This window comes from Contarinia nasturtii, unplaced genomic scaffold (genome assembly GCF_009176525.2).
Source record: "Contarinia nasturtii isolate CC-2019 unplaced genomic scaffold, AAFC_CNas_1.1 Cnas_scaffold_1037, whole genome shotgun sequence".
Taxonomy (NCBI): domain Eukaryota; kingdom Metazoa; phylum Arthropoda; class Insecta; order Diptera; family Cecidomyiidae; genus Contarinia; species Contarinia nasturtii.
The window spans coordinates 407661-426034 of NW_022198383.1; the positions used below are offsets into that span (position 1 = coordinate 407661).

Here is an 18374-nt window from a genome sequence, read left to right on the forward strand (position 1 = left end):
TCAAATTATACAATTCATTCCTTTTGTTTACATTGAATGATGCTTTTTCAAATTCAAAAGTCGCGAATGTTGTGTCTATGCTAAAAAGGAAATGATAAACCAGACGAAAATTGTGGATTTCATTTGAATTAAAGTCGATGAATATTTTACTTACTTCTTGTTATTTGGCAAACCCAAAACGTTACGCAGTTGGTCGAAACTCTGCAAATTTATCATACTCCGTTCGATTATTAGGTCATATTTAATAAATGTACATGCTGGCATGCAATTGCATTCATCGCGAAACGCCGTGCCATTATGTGTAGTAAAAAGCTTCTGTTTAGCCATTTTTAAACAATCTATTTCTGTTACACTGCATACTCGCGTATTTTCATCTCCTGCATGAAATAAAAATAGCAATAAACACAAGACACTCAAAATTCAATTATAAGAAACGGAAGATGATTACGTGGCATGTTGAATTTCACACATCCGCATTCATATTTGGTGAAATTCACCAAACACTCCTCTTCGCAGTTGATTTGTGAATAAAATTTGTAAAAACGTAATTTTCGCTCATCATTATCGTAACACTGTCGTTTGCTCAATTTATAACCACGTAATTCTTTTGTTGTTATCGTCCTTTCGGGTATAATTTGAACATCGTTGACTTCAAAAGAAGGCAATGGAAAATAGTTACGCGAAACCTTTACTACATCACCTGGCACTGATAAAATAACTTTAAATCCATAGTCAAATCCAATGCATTGATCTATAATATTCTCTCTGAAAAGCGAGAGTCCAATAATTAGGTCTATAGTTTTGTTGAAGCGCATTGCTTGATATGGATAGTTCTCCTTATCGAATATATTTGCATATCCGCTGTACTGATTCCAAACCCGTGAAGCATTTGGATTAGTTTGAACTGTCATCAATTCGGGAGCCACTCTATGTAAAAATTAAGTGGAATTTACTTCTTTTTTGTGAATATGATTTGAAAAACTTCAATAAAATGTCCGTGATATACTTACACTTCAGTGTGCATTTCATGTGAATTCAAAGCATTGAAGGCAAAGCATATTCCCTCCTCGGTCAAAATCGGAACAAATAATTCGAAACATTTGAAGCGTCGATCAGAAAACTCACAAAATGGCATTGATTCATCAACATTGGAACTGATGTCATAAATGGATTCGGTATCGTTTCCAACTTTAATAAATTCCGGCAAAAATGGACAGAATTTTTGAGTATCGAATTCATTTTTTGTTGCTTTGATGGGACAAATTGTTAGTGTGGGAAATGGAATGAACACAGAAAACTCGGTATCTTTTGTTATGACTATTTTTGTCGGATCATCATTCCATTGAATCAACGTTCTCTGAATCATTCTACCGCACAACCATAGGGCGGCAACTATGGAGATTAGCCACCACAATCTGTTCGAAACAATGTTAGATTGTTTTATATCATCCATAGATTGCAAATACTCGGAATCCGCGAATTTATTCGGCACAGTCAGAATATGATCAAATTCATTTTTTATTTGCTTGGTAGTACATATTCTGATATGTACTATACATATATGAAAGGTCCGAGAATGAAAGCGAGACTTCTCTTCACAACCTATTGAAATGTAACATTTCAATTTTTTTGTGGTGTTACATTTCAATAAGTTGTGAATAAAAGTCTCGCTTTAATTTTCGGGCAATCATATGAAGTTTGAACCCAATACATGTGCATTTTTACACCTTCTTTTGCATCAAATTTAATTCATTCGAATTACGGGTATTTTTTAATAATAAGTTCCACCGTTTTTTTTAATGAAAATTTCTTTACCTTTCACACCAATGAAGTCCGCTTTCCGAAATATACCGAAGACCATTAATGTTGGTATTTTTGAAAAATTCTTTGCCAAATGTACGCCAAACTCGAAAAAAATAACGCAACGAACGCATCTAAATTCAATATCAGTTTTTATATTTTATACGAGATAGAATAGTTGCATTTTGTACATACCAATTTATTTTCGGACAACAGATTCTGTCCAATTGTTTCCCATATTAAATGACCCTCAATTTTTGACGGCCTTGGTCGATAAATGATCGTAAACAGACGGAGCGTGGCAAAATAACCAATTTCGACGATGCTCAAAAGTGAAATGCCCAAAAATAATCCAAGCAGCCCCCCACAAATGGACAAAAACTCAGTAAGAGTATATGTTTCATCTCGTGTCTCAGTTTCTACGAGATGATTTTGAAAGAGGATTGATATTCGTGTGTGTTGTCGATTATCGTGTTTCGCATCAATAGTATTGGTTTCATTCCAATTCAAAGTGGCCTCTTGTATCATTTTCACATCAAATTTACTTCTGCTAATTTTGTAATCATATGCAACGTATTTACAGGCTTTCAAACAATTACATTTTGTGCGAATTTTCATCGCACTGGCAGAAAAATATTCGGTTCTAACCTTTGTATAGCAAATAATTTTTGCTGAACCACAAATTTTTGTTCTTACATCTCCTAAAAAAATGATTCATTTTACATTTTAGAATTCATTTTTGGTTAGAATCAAAGTGACCTTAGAACAGACAACATTACTTGGCATGCTAAATTTCACACATCCGCATACACTTTTGGTTAAATTCGCCATACACTCCATTTCGCAATTAGTGTCTGTATAAATTTTATAGAAACGTAGCCGTCGCTCCGATTGATGAAAACATCGACGTTGTTCTGGTTTGTAATTGGCCATTCCACTTGTAATATCTTCAAATTTTGGCTGAAGTTTTATCAACACATTTTCCATAGTTTGTATATTATGTAGAGTCTGTGGTTTCATCAGTTCGCCTGGTGTATCTATGTACATTACAAATTCTTGAACAATGCCCATACATATAAAATCATAATGTTGTTTGCATTGTGAAAGAACCACATCCAGGCCATGATTTGGACCTGAATCAGGTACACGCAACGGATATTCCTTGTCGCTAGTTTCGTCATTATAGCCAGTTTCGAAGCTCCAGCTAGATAGTTTTGGACTGTTCTTCATCGTCCGAATTTTTGGAACCACTCTAAAATTCATACGTATTTTACGTGTAATTTCGGCATTTCGTTTGAACAAATGCTCAACTTAAAAGAATAAACTTACTCATCTGTGTAGATGTCATTGAAACTCAATGTGTTGAAAGCAAAACAAAAACCCAACGGCGTAAATATGTGCGATAAATGATCGGCACAATTGACTTTCTTCTGTTGCCATCGGCATTCACTCACTACATCATCAAGACTTGGTGCAAGATATTCAATAATATCGTAAACGGATTCATTTATAAAATTGTCTCGGCCTTTCATGTAATAACTTAAAGTTGGACAGATGTGAGTCAATGCAGCAAATTCCAATGCCCTAAGTATATAATTAATCATTAAAATTTAAAATGTTGCTATTTTATGTGAATTGTTTTACTCTTTTTCAGTTAATTTCACTGCTAATTGTTGGTGTTGATTGAATTTCGATGAAATGTCCAATTTATGCTTCAAAGCTTTTATGCTTGTACAGATGGTTACGGATGGAAATGGAATCGCCGAAATTGATGTGGATTTGTCAATGGTAATTTTCATTGGATTATTAATCCAGTCTAACCAAACATTACGAATCATGGAACCACATAACATAAGCGTCACTCCGAAACCAATTATCCACCAAATTCTAATAAATGTATAAGTAAACATTTAACATAGCAAAAGACGGAAAAAGACAAAATATACACAATTTATTTTAAACCTTTCACTTATATGGAGCATACGTTCGGTGAAATATCGAACGCCATGAATATTACTTTTCAAGCAAAATTCAGTGGAAGATGATCGTAACGCTCGAACAAATGAGACAAACCATGCCATCGGAGTGAATTTAAGGAGAACTTCGTCACCTACTTTTAAAGGTTTTTTTTAAAGATTGTTTGAATTTTATTTTAGCGGAAAGAAAGCTCCAATTCACTGGAAAAAATGAATACACTGACGTGTAAATTCAAGAAATTGATATATTTTATATCATTTTATTACATAATTATCTTCCTAATCTATTACTAGTTTTCTAGACATTTTGGCGACGAGAAAAACATGAATCGTTCTTGTGAGTAATTTTAAATCATATGCAGTCATACTAACTGTTATTTTTCTAGCCATATTTATTGCCGATTTTCATTACAAAATTGAACACGTATGGCTTTTAGATTTATTACATCACGTAATTTACAAATTTCAATTTTATTGATTAAATTTATGTAATATTTTCGTTTTCCACTAATTAATTTCGTTATTCCATATAATAATGAATTTAAAACATTTGTGGTATTGGTTATTGTTATTGATTTCAAAACATAAGCGTATATTTTTGATACAAGCGCTAAACGCTTAGAAATAATGAAATTTCTGGAAACTCGAGGGCCCTTTTTAAGGTGGACAATAAAAAATTGAAAAGTGTTGATTCATAAAATTTGTAAATTGGGATTAAATTTTCATCTTCAATCGAATTTATTCGTTCCCATTCAGCAGAAATACATAAGCTGATCGAAGGATATTTAAAATTGGTAAATTTTTTGATTCTCCGTTATTTGTCTTCTATTTATTTTTTGTATAACATACACTATTTGGTGTTTCGAAAAGTAAAGCACACGTGCTGTGCCAGACTACACCGAAAGCATAACAATTTAAATTTATTTACTTCCCAACGTCAAAATTGTGTCATTATGTTATCAAGTCACGGTAGATAAGCTGAAAAGTATCTAAAAGTACACACGTAATAACAGACATATTTTATGTTTGTATATGATATGCACAAAATAAACAAACACAAAAAAACTAAAGCATTTTTACCGCTTTTACAGATTAACATTATAAGTATGTATAATTTTGGCACCTTTTTCTCGATTATGAAATGAGTCGTACGAGGGTCACTATTTAAGTTTTTTCAAAAAAATATATAAGACAATGGGGTTTCATCGAAAATGGTTTTATTGTTTTTCAAAATATTCGCCATGATGATCAATACACTTTTGCATTCGCTCGAACCATTTGTCATAGCATTCATGCCACTCCGAAAGTGATATCTCCAAAACGTGTGTTTTGAACGCATCAACTGCTTCTTCGGGCGATGAAAATCGTTGACCACGCAGTTTATTCTTCACGCTCGGGAATAAAAAGAAATCGTTGGGTGCCAAATCAGGACTGTACGGCGGATGACCCATTAAATCGATGTTTTGACCGGTCAAATAATAGACTGTTTGATGAGATGTGTGAGAGCTCGCATTATCATGATGAAGAATTATTTTGCGACGGCGGTTGTTTTTTCTTATTTCATCAAACACTTCGGGCAAACAAATGGTGGTGTACCAATCAGAATTGACGGTCTTACGAGCCTCTAGTGGAACTGTTGCCACATGACCACTTATCGCGAAAAAACAGGCGACCATTTGCTTCGCAACACTTCGAGCTCGAACAACTTTTGTTGGGTTATCTTCACTTTGAAAGACCCATACAGTCGACTGCTGTTTAGTTTCGGGCTCATACGCATAGATACATGATTCGCCACCAGTGACGATAAAATACACGGATTTTGAAACACCACGATTGAATTTCTTGAGCATTTGTTTACACCAATCGACACGAGCCTTTTTTTGAGCGATTGTCAAATTATGTGGTATCCAACGAGAGCAAATCTTTCTGACAGCTAAATGTTCATGTAAAATCTTAAATACGCTGGTCGCACTAATGCCCAGGGATGCCTCAATCTCGTGATATGTTACATGACGATCTTCCATTATCATATTTCTGACAGCATCGATGTTTTCTGGTACAACAACTGATTTTGGACGACCTTCGCGGAACTCGTCGATGAGCGATAGGCGACCGCGCTTGAATTCGTTGTACCAATTATAAATTGTCCGAAGACTTGGTACTTCATCGCCAAAGGCCAAATGAAGTTGATCAAAACACTGTTGTTGTGATACACCCAATCGAAAGTGGAAAAAAATAATCGCTCGAAAATTTTCACGAGTAAAATTCATTTTTTGGCTGAGACGCAATTTACATGTTACGGTAAACAATACAAATAACGATCGAATGACAAAACGTTCTGAGAACGTTTATGCTACAAAATGTTAAACTTAACGAATATGACAATGGTTTGCATCGGGCAATACTAAAACATACATATTGAAGAAACTTAAATAGTCGCCTACGTATTAAGTAACTAAAGATAATATTTGAAAACTAGAAATTTCGACTGGTACGTAGAATTGGAACGTCAAGCGTCATTGTTTTCTTTTGATAAATCCAACTATTCGGAATTGTGTCACTACTCTTATCATCGTACATCATTTGATTCTTTTTTTCCACAATCAAAGCGCCGCAAAATATGTAAACAAACCTCAAGCCAGCATTTTACGCATTCCTGCACTGTGTGATGAAAGGTTCATAAATCAAAAACTCCATTTGAATTTATGCATTTAATTAAATAGGTTTCCTTTTATTGTTGAATGTAGCAAAAAAATCTTATGAATAACTTTATGACAAAATATATGATTTACATGTTTGTGAAGTGTTTTCTTTTATAAAAAAAGGAACCTTATGGTTTGTCTGTGGTTGGCCATGTGTTTCGTTTTATTATTATATTCGTATTCCTTAGTTTGTCACATACAATTGGCAGATGGGAATTTAAGCGTCAGCAAATATTTATTTTTCTGTTCTGTTGACTTATGGGCATGAGCAATAAAATGCACTCAAGCAAGGCAAACTGATTGACTTAACGATGTAGCGATTAAAGTATAAAAAGTATGAAAATACAAATATATTATTCACTTGATTTCAAACTTAACCAAATTATTTCGCGAATAAATTAAATTAAATTAAATATTGGATAATAAATTTTCTAAAAAAAATGTGGAAAGAATTCAAATTCGAATCGTCAACTTATCGAATTATCGTTTATTGAACATTTCACTGGCTAGACTAGTGGCTAACATCGAATATGCTTTTCGACTCATAAAAATGCGTGTATTTGAACTTTCGATTGCTATCAAAATACAATATCTTCACAAAAAAAAACGTCGAAAAAATGTACACGAATTTCGTTCTCAATTTAAATACAATTTTCAATTTCAAATAAATGCAGAGCCGATTATAGACACAATTTATATGCTTACATGACATAATACAAAAATGTTCAAAAAACAAAGTGAAAAAAATGTCAAGTAAACAGAAGACAGCAGAGGAAGAAGACTAATTGAAGAAAGTATAACGATTTTCTAATTTTAATTTAATTTCTCATTTCGCACAAAAAAAAAACAAAAAGAATAAATAAATAGATTAATAAATGACACACAGTGTCAATAAGAATAATGCGGAAGTAAATGTTAAAGCGCGTATTTACACATGATTTGTGTTATGTTTGTCCAAAATGTCCAACAAAATTAGCTGCTAGATTTTTCATACAAAAAAAAATCCGTCCGGAAGTATAAAAATAAATAAGTTAGAAAACTGGGTCCTTAATGGCTAGGATAAAAAAGAACTATATAATAAACTTGTTGTATATGCACACACATATTAAATGTCGCGTTATGAAATGCATCGTTTCTATCGATAAATAAACATACTATCATTCCATTTGGGTAAGAAATGCTTCTGTGAAACCAGAGATAGTGAGAGAATTTCTATTTGTACTTCATTATCAAAATGATGTTTCGAGTGTTGGGGCTGTTGTTGTTAAAATTTCCGGCGTTTGTGGTGATTCTGCGATGGGTTTTAATACCGTTTTCTTTGCAAATGACGCCGTCTTATACGGCCTAATCTCTCCTCGCATGAAATTATTTTCTTCAGCTTGCAGGAACATATTGTCTTCCATTGAGAAATTGGTTTCAACGACACCACTAAAGTTCGTTTCGATGACCCCAGTCTCGGGCGATGAATTTGTTTTGGCAATAATTGGCTCTAGCTTTTCATTTTGTGTGATTGGAGTTAATTTCGATATGTTTGCATTTTGGTCATGCTCAATCATTGGTTTCTTTTCTGGCGTTGTATACATTGGTGTATTGTTAACTTTTTCCTCCATTTCGTCTGGATGCGAATCCATGGATGTGGCATCGTCTTCAATATTGACTTCAGGAATTGAGGCGATCGAACTTTTATTGAAATGACTATACTTCCATCGTGATCGTGGTGACATTAAATTGGGTTTTTTGTACGGTGATAACGTAGATGCTTGCACCTGTTGGAATACACGACGATTGGTAAACGATTTTGGTGAACTGCTTAAATCAAGTATTCTCATTGGCGATGCATTCAACGCTTCATTTTTCAATCTCAACTGTTCGACGGCCGACGGTTTCGTTGAAATTCGTTTGTTATTTGTGGCATTTAAAAGAAGCCGTTTAAAGTCATTCAGTGATGTTTTTGGAACACCAAGTCGATCACTGCATGTCGTTGTTTGTGGCCGATTGAATGTTACTTGAGATATTGAAGTACTGTTTCCGAAACCGCTGCTTTCATTCACATTCGATTTGGCTGATGCTGGTTTTTCACTGGAATTTTTCAACGGAGTTGATGTTTTAAATGTTGACTTTGACTTTGGCGATGTTTTTTTCGAACTGAAATCAAGTGGCAACATAAATTTACGGCCACGACGTTTCTTTGATCGCTTTGACTCTTTTGATTTTGTAATATTTTCCCAAGAAAAACGACGTTTCATCTCTTTAAGACTGTCTTCTTTGACAACGGGCCATGTGTCTGACTTTGCATCTCTGCTCGTATCGCTTAGTTCTAAAAGATATGAAAAAAAAGATAAGAGATAAGAACTAGATGATTTATTTCAAAATTAATGAGAAAAAGAAAACCACTTACCCGAATCGGATACAGAAACAGTTGATTTTGGTGATGTGTTAAACTGACCTTTATCAGTCGCAAGTGTGACATAAACATCGTCTGATTCGGCTGAATTGTAATCTGAAGCCATTTTCTCAAATGGAGGCGAACTATCTGAGCTCATCCTATTATCTTCAGTCACAATATCTGGGTTTTGTAATTTTGACGTCACAATTTTGCTAGCATCACATATTGCAACGGCATCGCTCTGTGCTGGCACATCAGCACCTTTAAATGTAGTGCACAAACTGCGTGTGTATCGCAACGTATTTGAATCATATACAAACATGCCATTTGCATTCAATTTTACATTGGTGCCACTGATTAATCGTACATTTTTCGAATCGGCAAGTACATTTTCATCGAAGTTCGTATTGCATGGCAGTTCATTCAGTGAAACATATTCGATTTTATTACTTAAATTGCCGGATAAAACTCGATCGAGATCGTTGCTGACCATTTCACTCATTCTATAAGAGGTTGTTGGACGCGATCGACATCCAATATCAGAAATCGTTACATATTCACCAGCATCGATTTCATCCTGTTTTTCAATCACATTCTCTTTTCCGACTTCATTGATCGCATTCAATGGTGCCGGCGATGCAAGGGGACTATGCACTTGTGCAACAGTTCGTTCTTCGCCCAATTCACTCAATGGCAAGTCTTTTTGATTGATATTCAAACTGGAGAGCATCGATTCCATGGCTGCAACACGATCTTCGTCGTCACTATTCAATGGCGTTATAATACAAATCGATGGAATTCGATTCGAATTGATTTGCGTCTTGCCTTTAATCCGTTTTACACGTTCCACACCTTCAAAGTCTGAATTTTCCGATATTTCGAGATCGGATATTGTGGTTGCCACACCACTCGACGAATCATTCGTTTCACTCTTATCAACACGCGATTGTGTAGCCTCTTTTTCATTGCTTCGTTTTGTATTGCTTTCGTTGGATTTGTTGGATAAAAGTTTTGGTTTTCCATAGTTGCTAATGTTCATAAGTTTTGAATTTAATGATGATTTCCGTTCGGGTGCGACAGGCAATTCGACTAAACTATTATTGCTCAATGAACCGAGTAATGCTGTGCACACCGTTCCCGAACTGGCTGTCGTTGATGTTGATCCTTTGCCAAACAATTCATAATCACTATCGACCGATATGGTGGTCCGACTTAAACTATCACCCATACTGCTTGATATGTTACTGCCATCAATTGGCAATAGCGCCGATGTGCTCAGTAGTGCAGGAACAATACTTGTTTCTTCTTCTTTTAGTGTTTTTAGTCCCGAATCGACATGGAATGACGTAAAATATCCCTCTGTATCGCATGAATACATGCTTTCATTGTCGTCAAACGAATCAACATAGGCATTGGACACATCATGTGTTACAGTGTCATCACTTGTGATGCTACTCGAAGTCGATGTATTTATTCGTCTCTTTGATAGTGCATTCGAATTTGTGACCGGTGGTTTATGTTGATTTAACGAACTACATGAATTACTTGATTTCTTATGCATTGCAATTTCACTGCTGGCCGACGTTCGTCCCGATTCCGAACTCGCGCTCCAATTACCGCTCGATGAATTTGGCTCTTCGCATCGATATTGTTTGCTGCGCCGCTGTCGTCGGCTCATTGACGTTCTTAATTTGACTGGATTTATTGGCGATGCACAAACTTTGATATCACTCTCAATTAAATTCGTAAACAATTTCTCAGACGATGAATACAATGGATTTTGTTTGAGACTTTTTTCGGCCATTGTTTTTGGTCGTGTTTTAGTGTTTTTTGGACTATCAATTTGACCGACATTGCCATTTTGATTGCTCTCACCTTCAACATTTTCATCAATTTTATTGATCAGCTTTAAACGATGTTTACCCCATTGTTTCAACGCTTTAAAGTTTGAAAATCGATTCGATGATCGTAGGCTATCAATTGTGCCATTACTTCGGAGCAAATCATTGGATTTACTTCGCGGCATCGATTGGCTATTTTTATCATCTGCATTTGATGTACCACCAACGACAGCACTATGCCTCCTGTGGAGAAATTTATCGAAACATTGAACATTTGGATATTGAATATAAAATATAGAGAAAAGCAATAAAGAGAAAATTATATTTACATTTGTGTGTAGGCTTCTTTAATGTCTTTATCATCGATGCCGGCAATTGTATTTCGTCGTTTGCCGGACAGTTTTCGTGGTCGTAACGATCGGCGGGTTGCTTGAAATTCGTCGAGATATCGCATTTTTCCCATTGGCATATTTCCCAATGACTTTCGAATCGAGCACATTCGGTCAAATCGCACATTCGATGTATTTACTGGCACAACTTCCGCTGGATATCTCTCGGCAATTAATTTACATTGTTCTTCGGGTGAAGGAAGTTTATGATCTAATGCAATATCATTGATTCCATCGATCATATCGTTTGTGCTAGTTGATGTTACATCGATTCCATCGACATACGATGTTGAAAAACTGGCATATGACTCCTCTGCAATGGTTGAATTGTTGTGCAACGAACTTGCGCCAACTTTTACCAAACCGTTTGGAGCAACCGTTATTTCACCAATTGCCTCTGACGATGTCCATTTTCTCAGCTCCTCAATCGCAGCTGGCTGCAATTATACAAATATTTTTCGGTTTTTTTTTTGCATTTAGTATATCCAGAATGACAAGTGAAAAAAATTGTTGTTTCAAGAAATTCTTTGACATTAATTGCACACGTTCATTGTGTGTGTTTTTTTTTTTTACTTTGAATTAAACGATTGATCATTTGGGTCATAGCCCGGCCAAATTGATACAATGCAGATGTATATATAAAAGTGTACTTACGACTCTTGTTTCAATTTCTGCATCAATCTTTTTCGTGATTTGTCGTCTCGTATGACCGAACGACACAAGCGGACCAACGGAAAAGTTGTCTTCGCTGCCTGTGTCACCGTTGCATACAAGTAAAACTGGTGTCGGAGCCGCTTTTTCGTACAGCAATTGAATATGTTGTGGTCGCGTTGATGCAGTGAACAGTGACGTGCTGATTGTTCGTTTCGTTTTATAAATTGATACATCATTGTCGTCTATAAAATTTTTCTTATTCGGTTTATCTGTGCAATTCCAGAGTGAAAGAGAGATAGAGAACGAATAAAGAGAAGAAAAAAAATATTGAGGAGCGGTTAGAGAAATCGAAATAAATCCAACTAACTAATGGAAGAAACAATAAAAAAAACTCGTATCGCCAATATGGTATGGAAGCGTTCATTCGATAAATCATTTCTTTTCTTTTTTTTTTCGTTTCTTCCATTTTCGTGCTTTTTTTTGGACTGGTTTCTTACTGCATAATATCGGTTGATTGAGTGTATGACGAAAAGAAAACTCTACTTACATATAATCGTTGTATCGATATTTTCTAAACTTTTCTCAACGTTGACGATTCGCTTTTGAATGCCACTGCTACGTTCGCGAATTGCATGAAGTTCGTTGCCTAAATCGCATAGAATTTCATCGGCGACCAGAACAACTGATGCCAATTGTCGCAATACATTGGCAAGTGTACAATTGGCAATCGATGTAAAATCGTCGTGGGTCGCTTTCGTTCTTGGAGACGTCACCGTTGTTGTTATTTTCGATGCATTTGATGTTGTTGGTTGCTGTTCCGTTGCTGCCGATGATGTTGATTGTTGTGTGGGCCGTGATAAGAATACCGGTTCTACAATGCGCTGGATAAATGGCATTTTCGAAACGGTAGCTCTTCTCTATCGACGACGACACTCTGCTTAGGATGTCGGTGTGTGTGTGTTTGTGTTTTTTTAGAAATTTAATCTGAAAATTCATTTGGAGAAAGAAGACGAAATAGAGAAATACGAACAGAAACCGGTAATGAATGTGACGCTTAAAAACTAAGACTCAGACTCCAAATAAGAGCTGAAAAAAAGAGGTTTAAAGTATGGTTGAGAGCATTAACTATTGCGCGCAATGAATCGATTTGAAATTCGATGTATGTAGGGATTCGTTAGTTTTGACGTGCGTGTGTTTTTTTGTTGAAGGTAAGGTTTGACTTGGGTATTGACGGCAGAAATGACATGACAGACCTTTTGAACAACATTGGAAATATGACACCGTATTGAATAGTTCAACTCTAACAGCAGTATTGAATAATTAATACGGCATGGACACTGTGTAATAGAATACTAGTTTGGTGGTCAAATCCAATGTAATTGTCTTTAATTCAATGCAGAGCAGCTGTTCAGGTGTAATAAAGTGGACGACCGTCACAAGTATTTACAAATAATCCCCCAACCCATTCGAGACACATGAATCCAAAGTAATGCTATTAGGGATTGTTAAGTTCAACGCAAAACTAAAATAGCGTAAGAATCGAAAATGATTACAGTTTGCCACTTGGAATTAATTTGAAAATTTCAGTTATGTAATCGTATAGGAAAAAAAAAGGTAATAAATCCGATCAATTCATTGCAAAACCGTCGACTCTCTAAAATGGTCGAGCATTGATTTTTCATTGGTATCATGTCAATTTGTTGCCTAATAAGTGTTTTAGCACATCACTCATAATAAATATTTTCGCAATTATCGACAACTCAATGGTTAATATACGTGTCGCCGTTTATATTTACTTAAAAGACAGAAAAAAAAAACAAACAAACAAAACATAAGCTCTTTCCAGACATTTAATATGTAGAAACATATGCATGTTTATGCATGATTATTTTTTTGTGTCTCTTCTCCCCACACTCGCTCGCTTGTTATATTCTTTACATTGAATTGGTTACAGTCATCGCATATACACATTTTAAATAAACAATAACTAGTATTGAAAGATTGTCTCTATCTATCCCTATTTTTCTCTCTTTCACTTCAATTTGCCACACCAAACAAACATATATATGAAAGTAAAATCACTGGAACTTGACTACTCACTGACAAATAGTTTACTTTTTCACTTGTTATAAACAATATTCAATCGATGTGAAAGATTGAAAAAAAAAAGAACAGTATTTAACCGATAAGTTTTCATATGCTCCCAATATGTAATAACACTATGAGCTAATTAGTAGCGGAAGTACTGTTTTTTGTTGTTGTTATTGTTGATCATTTATTGAGTCTACGGTTCAATAAGAAGTTTAATTTTGTAAATAAACGATCTTCATTGCGTGGAATAAAGTAACGTTAGACCGGTCGAGTGCTGTTTGGTTTTTTTGTTGGTTTCGTGTACGCCTTCGATTGAGCAGCGATTTTCATGTCGATTTAATGGTCGATCGTATCAGTTCAAATATAAATGAGACGATAACAAATTGCTTTTGATTATTGATAGAAATGTGGACAAAAAAATGAAGGCACGATTCACACGAATTCAATTGTAATAATTGAGTTCAAGCCGAATTATTGAACGGGCATCGACTCAATTGAATAACGAAGCAAACTGAAATGAACGTTCCAAATTGAGTTCAATAAGTAATATACACTGTTGTTAACATGCAACGGGAAAGAAAATTGTTCACAACTAAATGATTAAATTAAGCGATAAATTCGAAATGACACTCAGACGAAAAGGAAACGAATGCAACACATAAAAACCGAAAAAATTCGTCGATGGTTCACGGAATATACAGGCAAAACTGTCTCTTTGAATGGGATAAATACCATGGAATGGGAGTGAGTAAGCGCGAACGCGGCGGCCAGACTAAACATTTTTATCAATTCGATACGTTTTCCCATTGCGGGGCTCTTTCAATTGCTGGAGAAACTGAATGAGTTTTTATCGTTGCGACGACGAATTTTTATAGTTCAAGCGACTGCTTTATTGGTACTTATCGCTGTTGCATTTGTCGACTGCATTCGATGACGACGACAACGAAGACGACGATGTTGTATCATGTGATACACGATACATACAGGATCAAAGAGAGAAAGACGAGACGAAAAATTGATTGTTATTTTTGGTACTGGTACTTATATCCGCCCCATTTTACGAAGACGAAAAAAAACATACTTATTTGTGTGTTCTCGTTGTCATTTAATGCTCTTCTTCCCCGAGAGTATAACAACAAAAAAAAAATTTGTATCTTTTTCGTATTATTTTTGTGTTCACTTTGGCGAGAAAACGTGAAATTGGACAACTCTGTAGTATGTACTTAGTGAATGCGTTGTACGCGGGCAACTGAACATAGTCCGAACTGAATATGTTTCTCTCTCACTTTTTTTTGTATTTTCTTATATTAAGTGACTGGGGTTATATTGCTGTTCATCGTTCGTCCATCGAATGCCGATCACACAGTGACGACAAAATGTTATTGCTCTTTTACGTTTTTGCTGCTTCACTTCGTGTTCACCGAAAACAAAACAGAATGGCGAAAAAAAAAACCGACAACAAAAAGAAAGAAATACATATCTGGAAATCTACGCATTGCACTCACTTTACGGGCATTGTACAATCGTCGTTAAAAATCGCGAGCACATATTGCATGCATGCGAGAATGAATCGACCGCAAAAGAAACTCGCACGCTCAACACACACGCACACACACACAACTCACTATTCCTTAATCAACTCAAACTGAATATTAGTATTACCTTACATTTTTCCCAATGATGTATTTGATTTCATTGGGTTCTTGCTAAAAAATTTGCGTTTTTCTTTGCTTTACCATGGCGTTCTTCAGGCTCCAGCATAACATAAAAATGTGAATTTGCCGGATTTTATTTTCGCATGTACCTGTCGTTTCTACTCGATCGATTCGACGAATGCGATATTTCTTCGTTTGCGCTGGTGAACATACTCTATTCGCATATCTTCATCGTGCGCAATAATTCAATGCAAAGAATACAACATCTATACTAAAATTGTTCACTTGCTAGATTGGATAATACCGTAGCCAATTCTCAAATGCCGATGTGATGCACGAAAACACAACAAAAAAAAACCAACAACACATCTCGTGTATGCCCATATACGAATTGATCGAGCGCGAGCGTACAAACGAGAATTTATTGAAACATGAATTGATTGTGTCTTTTCTTCGCTGATATTATTATTCTTCTTCTTTCTTTTCTCTCTCCCCCACTCTCTCTCTCTCCATCACTCTTTCTCTTGTTTCAATTGAATTTTTCGCGAGAAATACTATCACGGCATATGCAATAACAACGATGACGACCATATAAAGTACATTCTTTGCCTTTGAGTATAACAGATGCGTTGATTTAATTGAAGAAAAAAAAAACTTGCGATTCAATGGAAGAATGAGAAATTGTATTGGATCATTTCAGATTTTGATGTTGTTGCATTGATACAATAAAACGGCGATGAAAGAAATAAAAAGCGTTCTCCCTTTTTTGTAAACTCGAGGCCTTTCATCCGTCAATCTGTTGTGAGCATATGAGTTTGCATGCTGCTATTATATCATACCAATATCATAAGCACTTCAGAAATGAAATATACTTTGGATTAATAGAAAAAAACCATGAATGCACCGATTCGCATTATTGCAATCGCTTCATATTTGGTATTCATTTGAAAAGGCCTCATTTTAAAACGACGTTTTGTCAGCACCCCGTTTTCTATCCGAATTCATTAGGTAAAATTAAAAAAAATGTCGTCTTTTGTTTCCGATCGAAAAAGCATGTTGTTTTTTCTAAATATTGACAGAACCATTGAGCTATAACATCCATTTACTCTAGTTCCGACAGCATATATATTAATTTATGATGCGCGACCGAAATAACAAAACATATCAACGAGAAATTGAACAAGAGCAAGACCGACACCGAGCGAAAAGAGTGATGAAGAAGAGAAAATCACCATAAGCGAGCTCAAAAATCCGGAAAAGGCACGTACAAAAATCATCGAGAGAACAAAAAAAACAATCAACGAAGAATTTCGTTTCGGTGTGCTTATATATTTCGACTAAAAACCAGAATGCATACATACTCTCGTACATATTGCACAAGGTAGATTTATTACTTGCCGAGATCCCTGAATGCATTTTTCTAGTGAGCGACGAAGATGAAAACGGAAAAACAAAAAAAAAACAACAATACACATACATACTCCAAACGTACACACATACACCCATGTATGGCAAACAGGAGAGACAGATAGATATCCGTAGTACGCATGTAAACAAAGATAGGAGACGACGTAACTATAGCAATTGCTGTTCACACACATGCAGATGCGGTCTTTCATCGCCACTTATAAAACGGCTACAAAAATTCAAATACACATCGAAGGCGACGACTACGTCGACGGCTGTTGTACAATGTACTATGGCATGCTCCGAAAAAAACTGATGAATGACTTTCGTTTAACGAACAAGCAAATGAATAAGAAGAAGCAGACTGCACATTTTTTTTCTACTTCTACATTCATATATGTACACACATTGGTTATTGCTTATGGTTTTTCTCTTTTGTTTTTTTTTTCGTTTTTGCCGTGTGAGCTTTTATATACTTAATTGTCTATACAAAACCAGAAACAACAGATAGCATTCAACTTACCAAAAAAAAAACACGAAAGAAACAAAATGTTATGTGTGACTTAGGCGTTTACCGCTGAATTTTACACATTTAGACTTTAGATGGGTTTTCTCGTCGATATATACATGTGAATTCCTTGTCATGAATAATTGTTATGTATTTTGAATTTTGCGTTTTTTTTAAATTCCGTCGGTTGTTGTTGTTATCTTTTTTTTTCAATTCATCGTCAAAATAATTCACAAACGATCAAATTCCACAATTACATTCGCGTTTACGCGCGACATAACACATTTTGGCCTTTAAATTTGAAACTTTGTTTTGTTACATTTTTAATTCAATGTTTGAAAATGGCTCTGTTTTATTTGATCACACCACCACCATCAGTTGATGAAATTACTTCCCCGTTTCGGCGGTCGGTTTTCTTTATTACATCGAAATTAATTGACTACGGGTGCTAGTTGTTGTAATAAATAACAATTTTGGATACTGCCACATTTCACTATTCTTTATTTCTTTGCATTTGGAATTTGTCACTTGGTACATATACATTGTACACAGAGAGGCACGTTTTAGTAATTCACAGATTTTTCACTTCAGAATGATTTAATATTATTTTCATTTGGCCACGAGAATTTTTTTGTGTGTTTTATTTTTTACTTCTGCTGAATTTGATTTGATCACACACTCTATATCCTAAAAATATTTACGACTTTTAAATAACAATGATTCGTGAACAACACTTGATTTACACCATATGTACAGCAAACAAAATAAATTCGGGTCCATTCAGGAATGTGCGCAACACAAATATATCGAAGATTGAAGAAGCATCAGGCAACAGCAGCAACACACAAAATATGCTTCATTCACTACATTATTCTGTCCGTGCCGAATGTTAACTAGTTGCACGTACGACTAAACGTTATTCGAGCGCCGTTCTAGCGTTGAAGCCCAAAGTCTTGAAAACCATA

At 35.3% G+C, this 18374-nt stretch overlaps 1 protein-coding gene across 2 annotated transcripts; it reads right to left on the reverse strand.

The window, feature by feature from the left end:
- Nucleotides 1-6454: 6454 nt before the first annotated feature.
- Nucleotides 6455-18306, reverse strand: LOC116344050. 2 transcript variants are annotated; one of them, XM_031772424.1, is made up of 6 exons: nucleotides 17425-18306; nucleotides 12296-12732; nucleotides 11749-12017; nucleotides 11035-11531; nucleotides 8877-10948; nucleotides 6455-8795 (listed from the first exon to the last, which is right to left on the reverse strand). In XM_031772424.1, exons 2-6 carry the CDS (start codon nucleotides 12642-12644, stop codon nucleotides 7708-7710), a joined length of 4275 nt encoding a protein of 1424 aa, XP_031628284.1. In that variant the 5' UTR covers nucleotides 12645-12732; nucleotides 17425-18306; the 3' UTR covers nucleotides 6455-7707. The 2 variants fall into 2 exon arrangements, with proteins under 2 accessions (XP_031628284.1, XP_031628285.1); XM_031772425.1 differs by lacking the exon at nucleotides 17425-18306 and adding an exon at nucleotides 14921-15011.
- Between the last annotated feature and the right edge of the window lie 68 nt (nucleotides 18307-18374).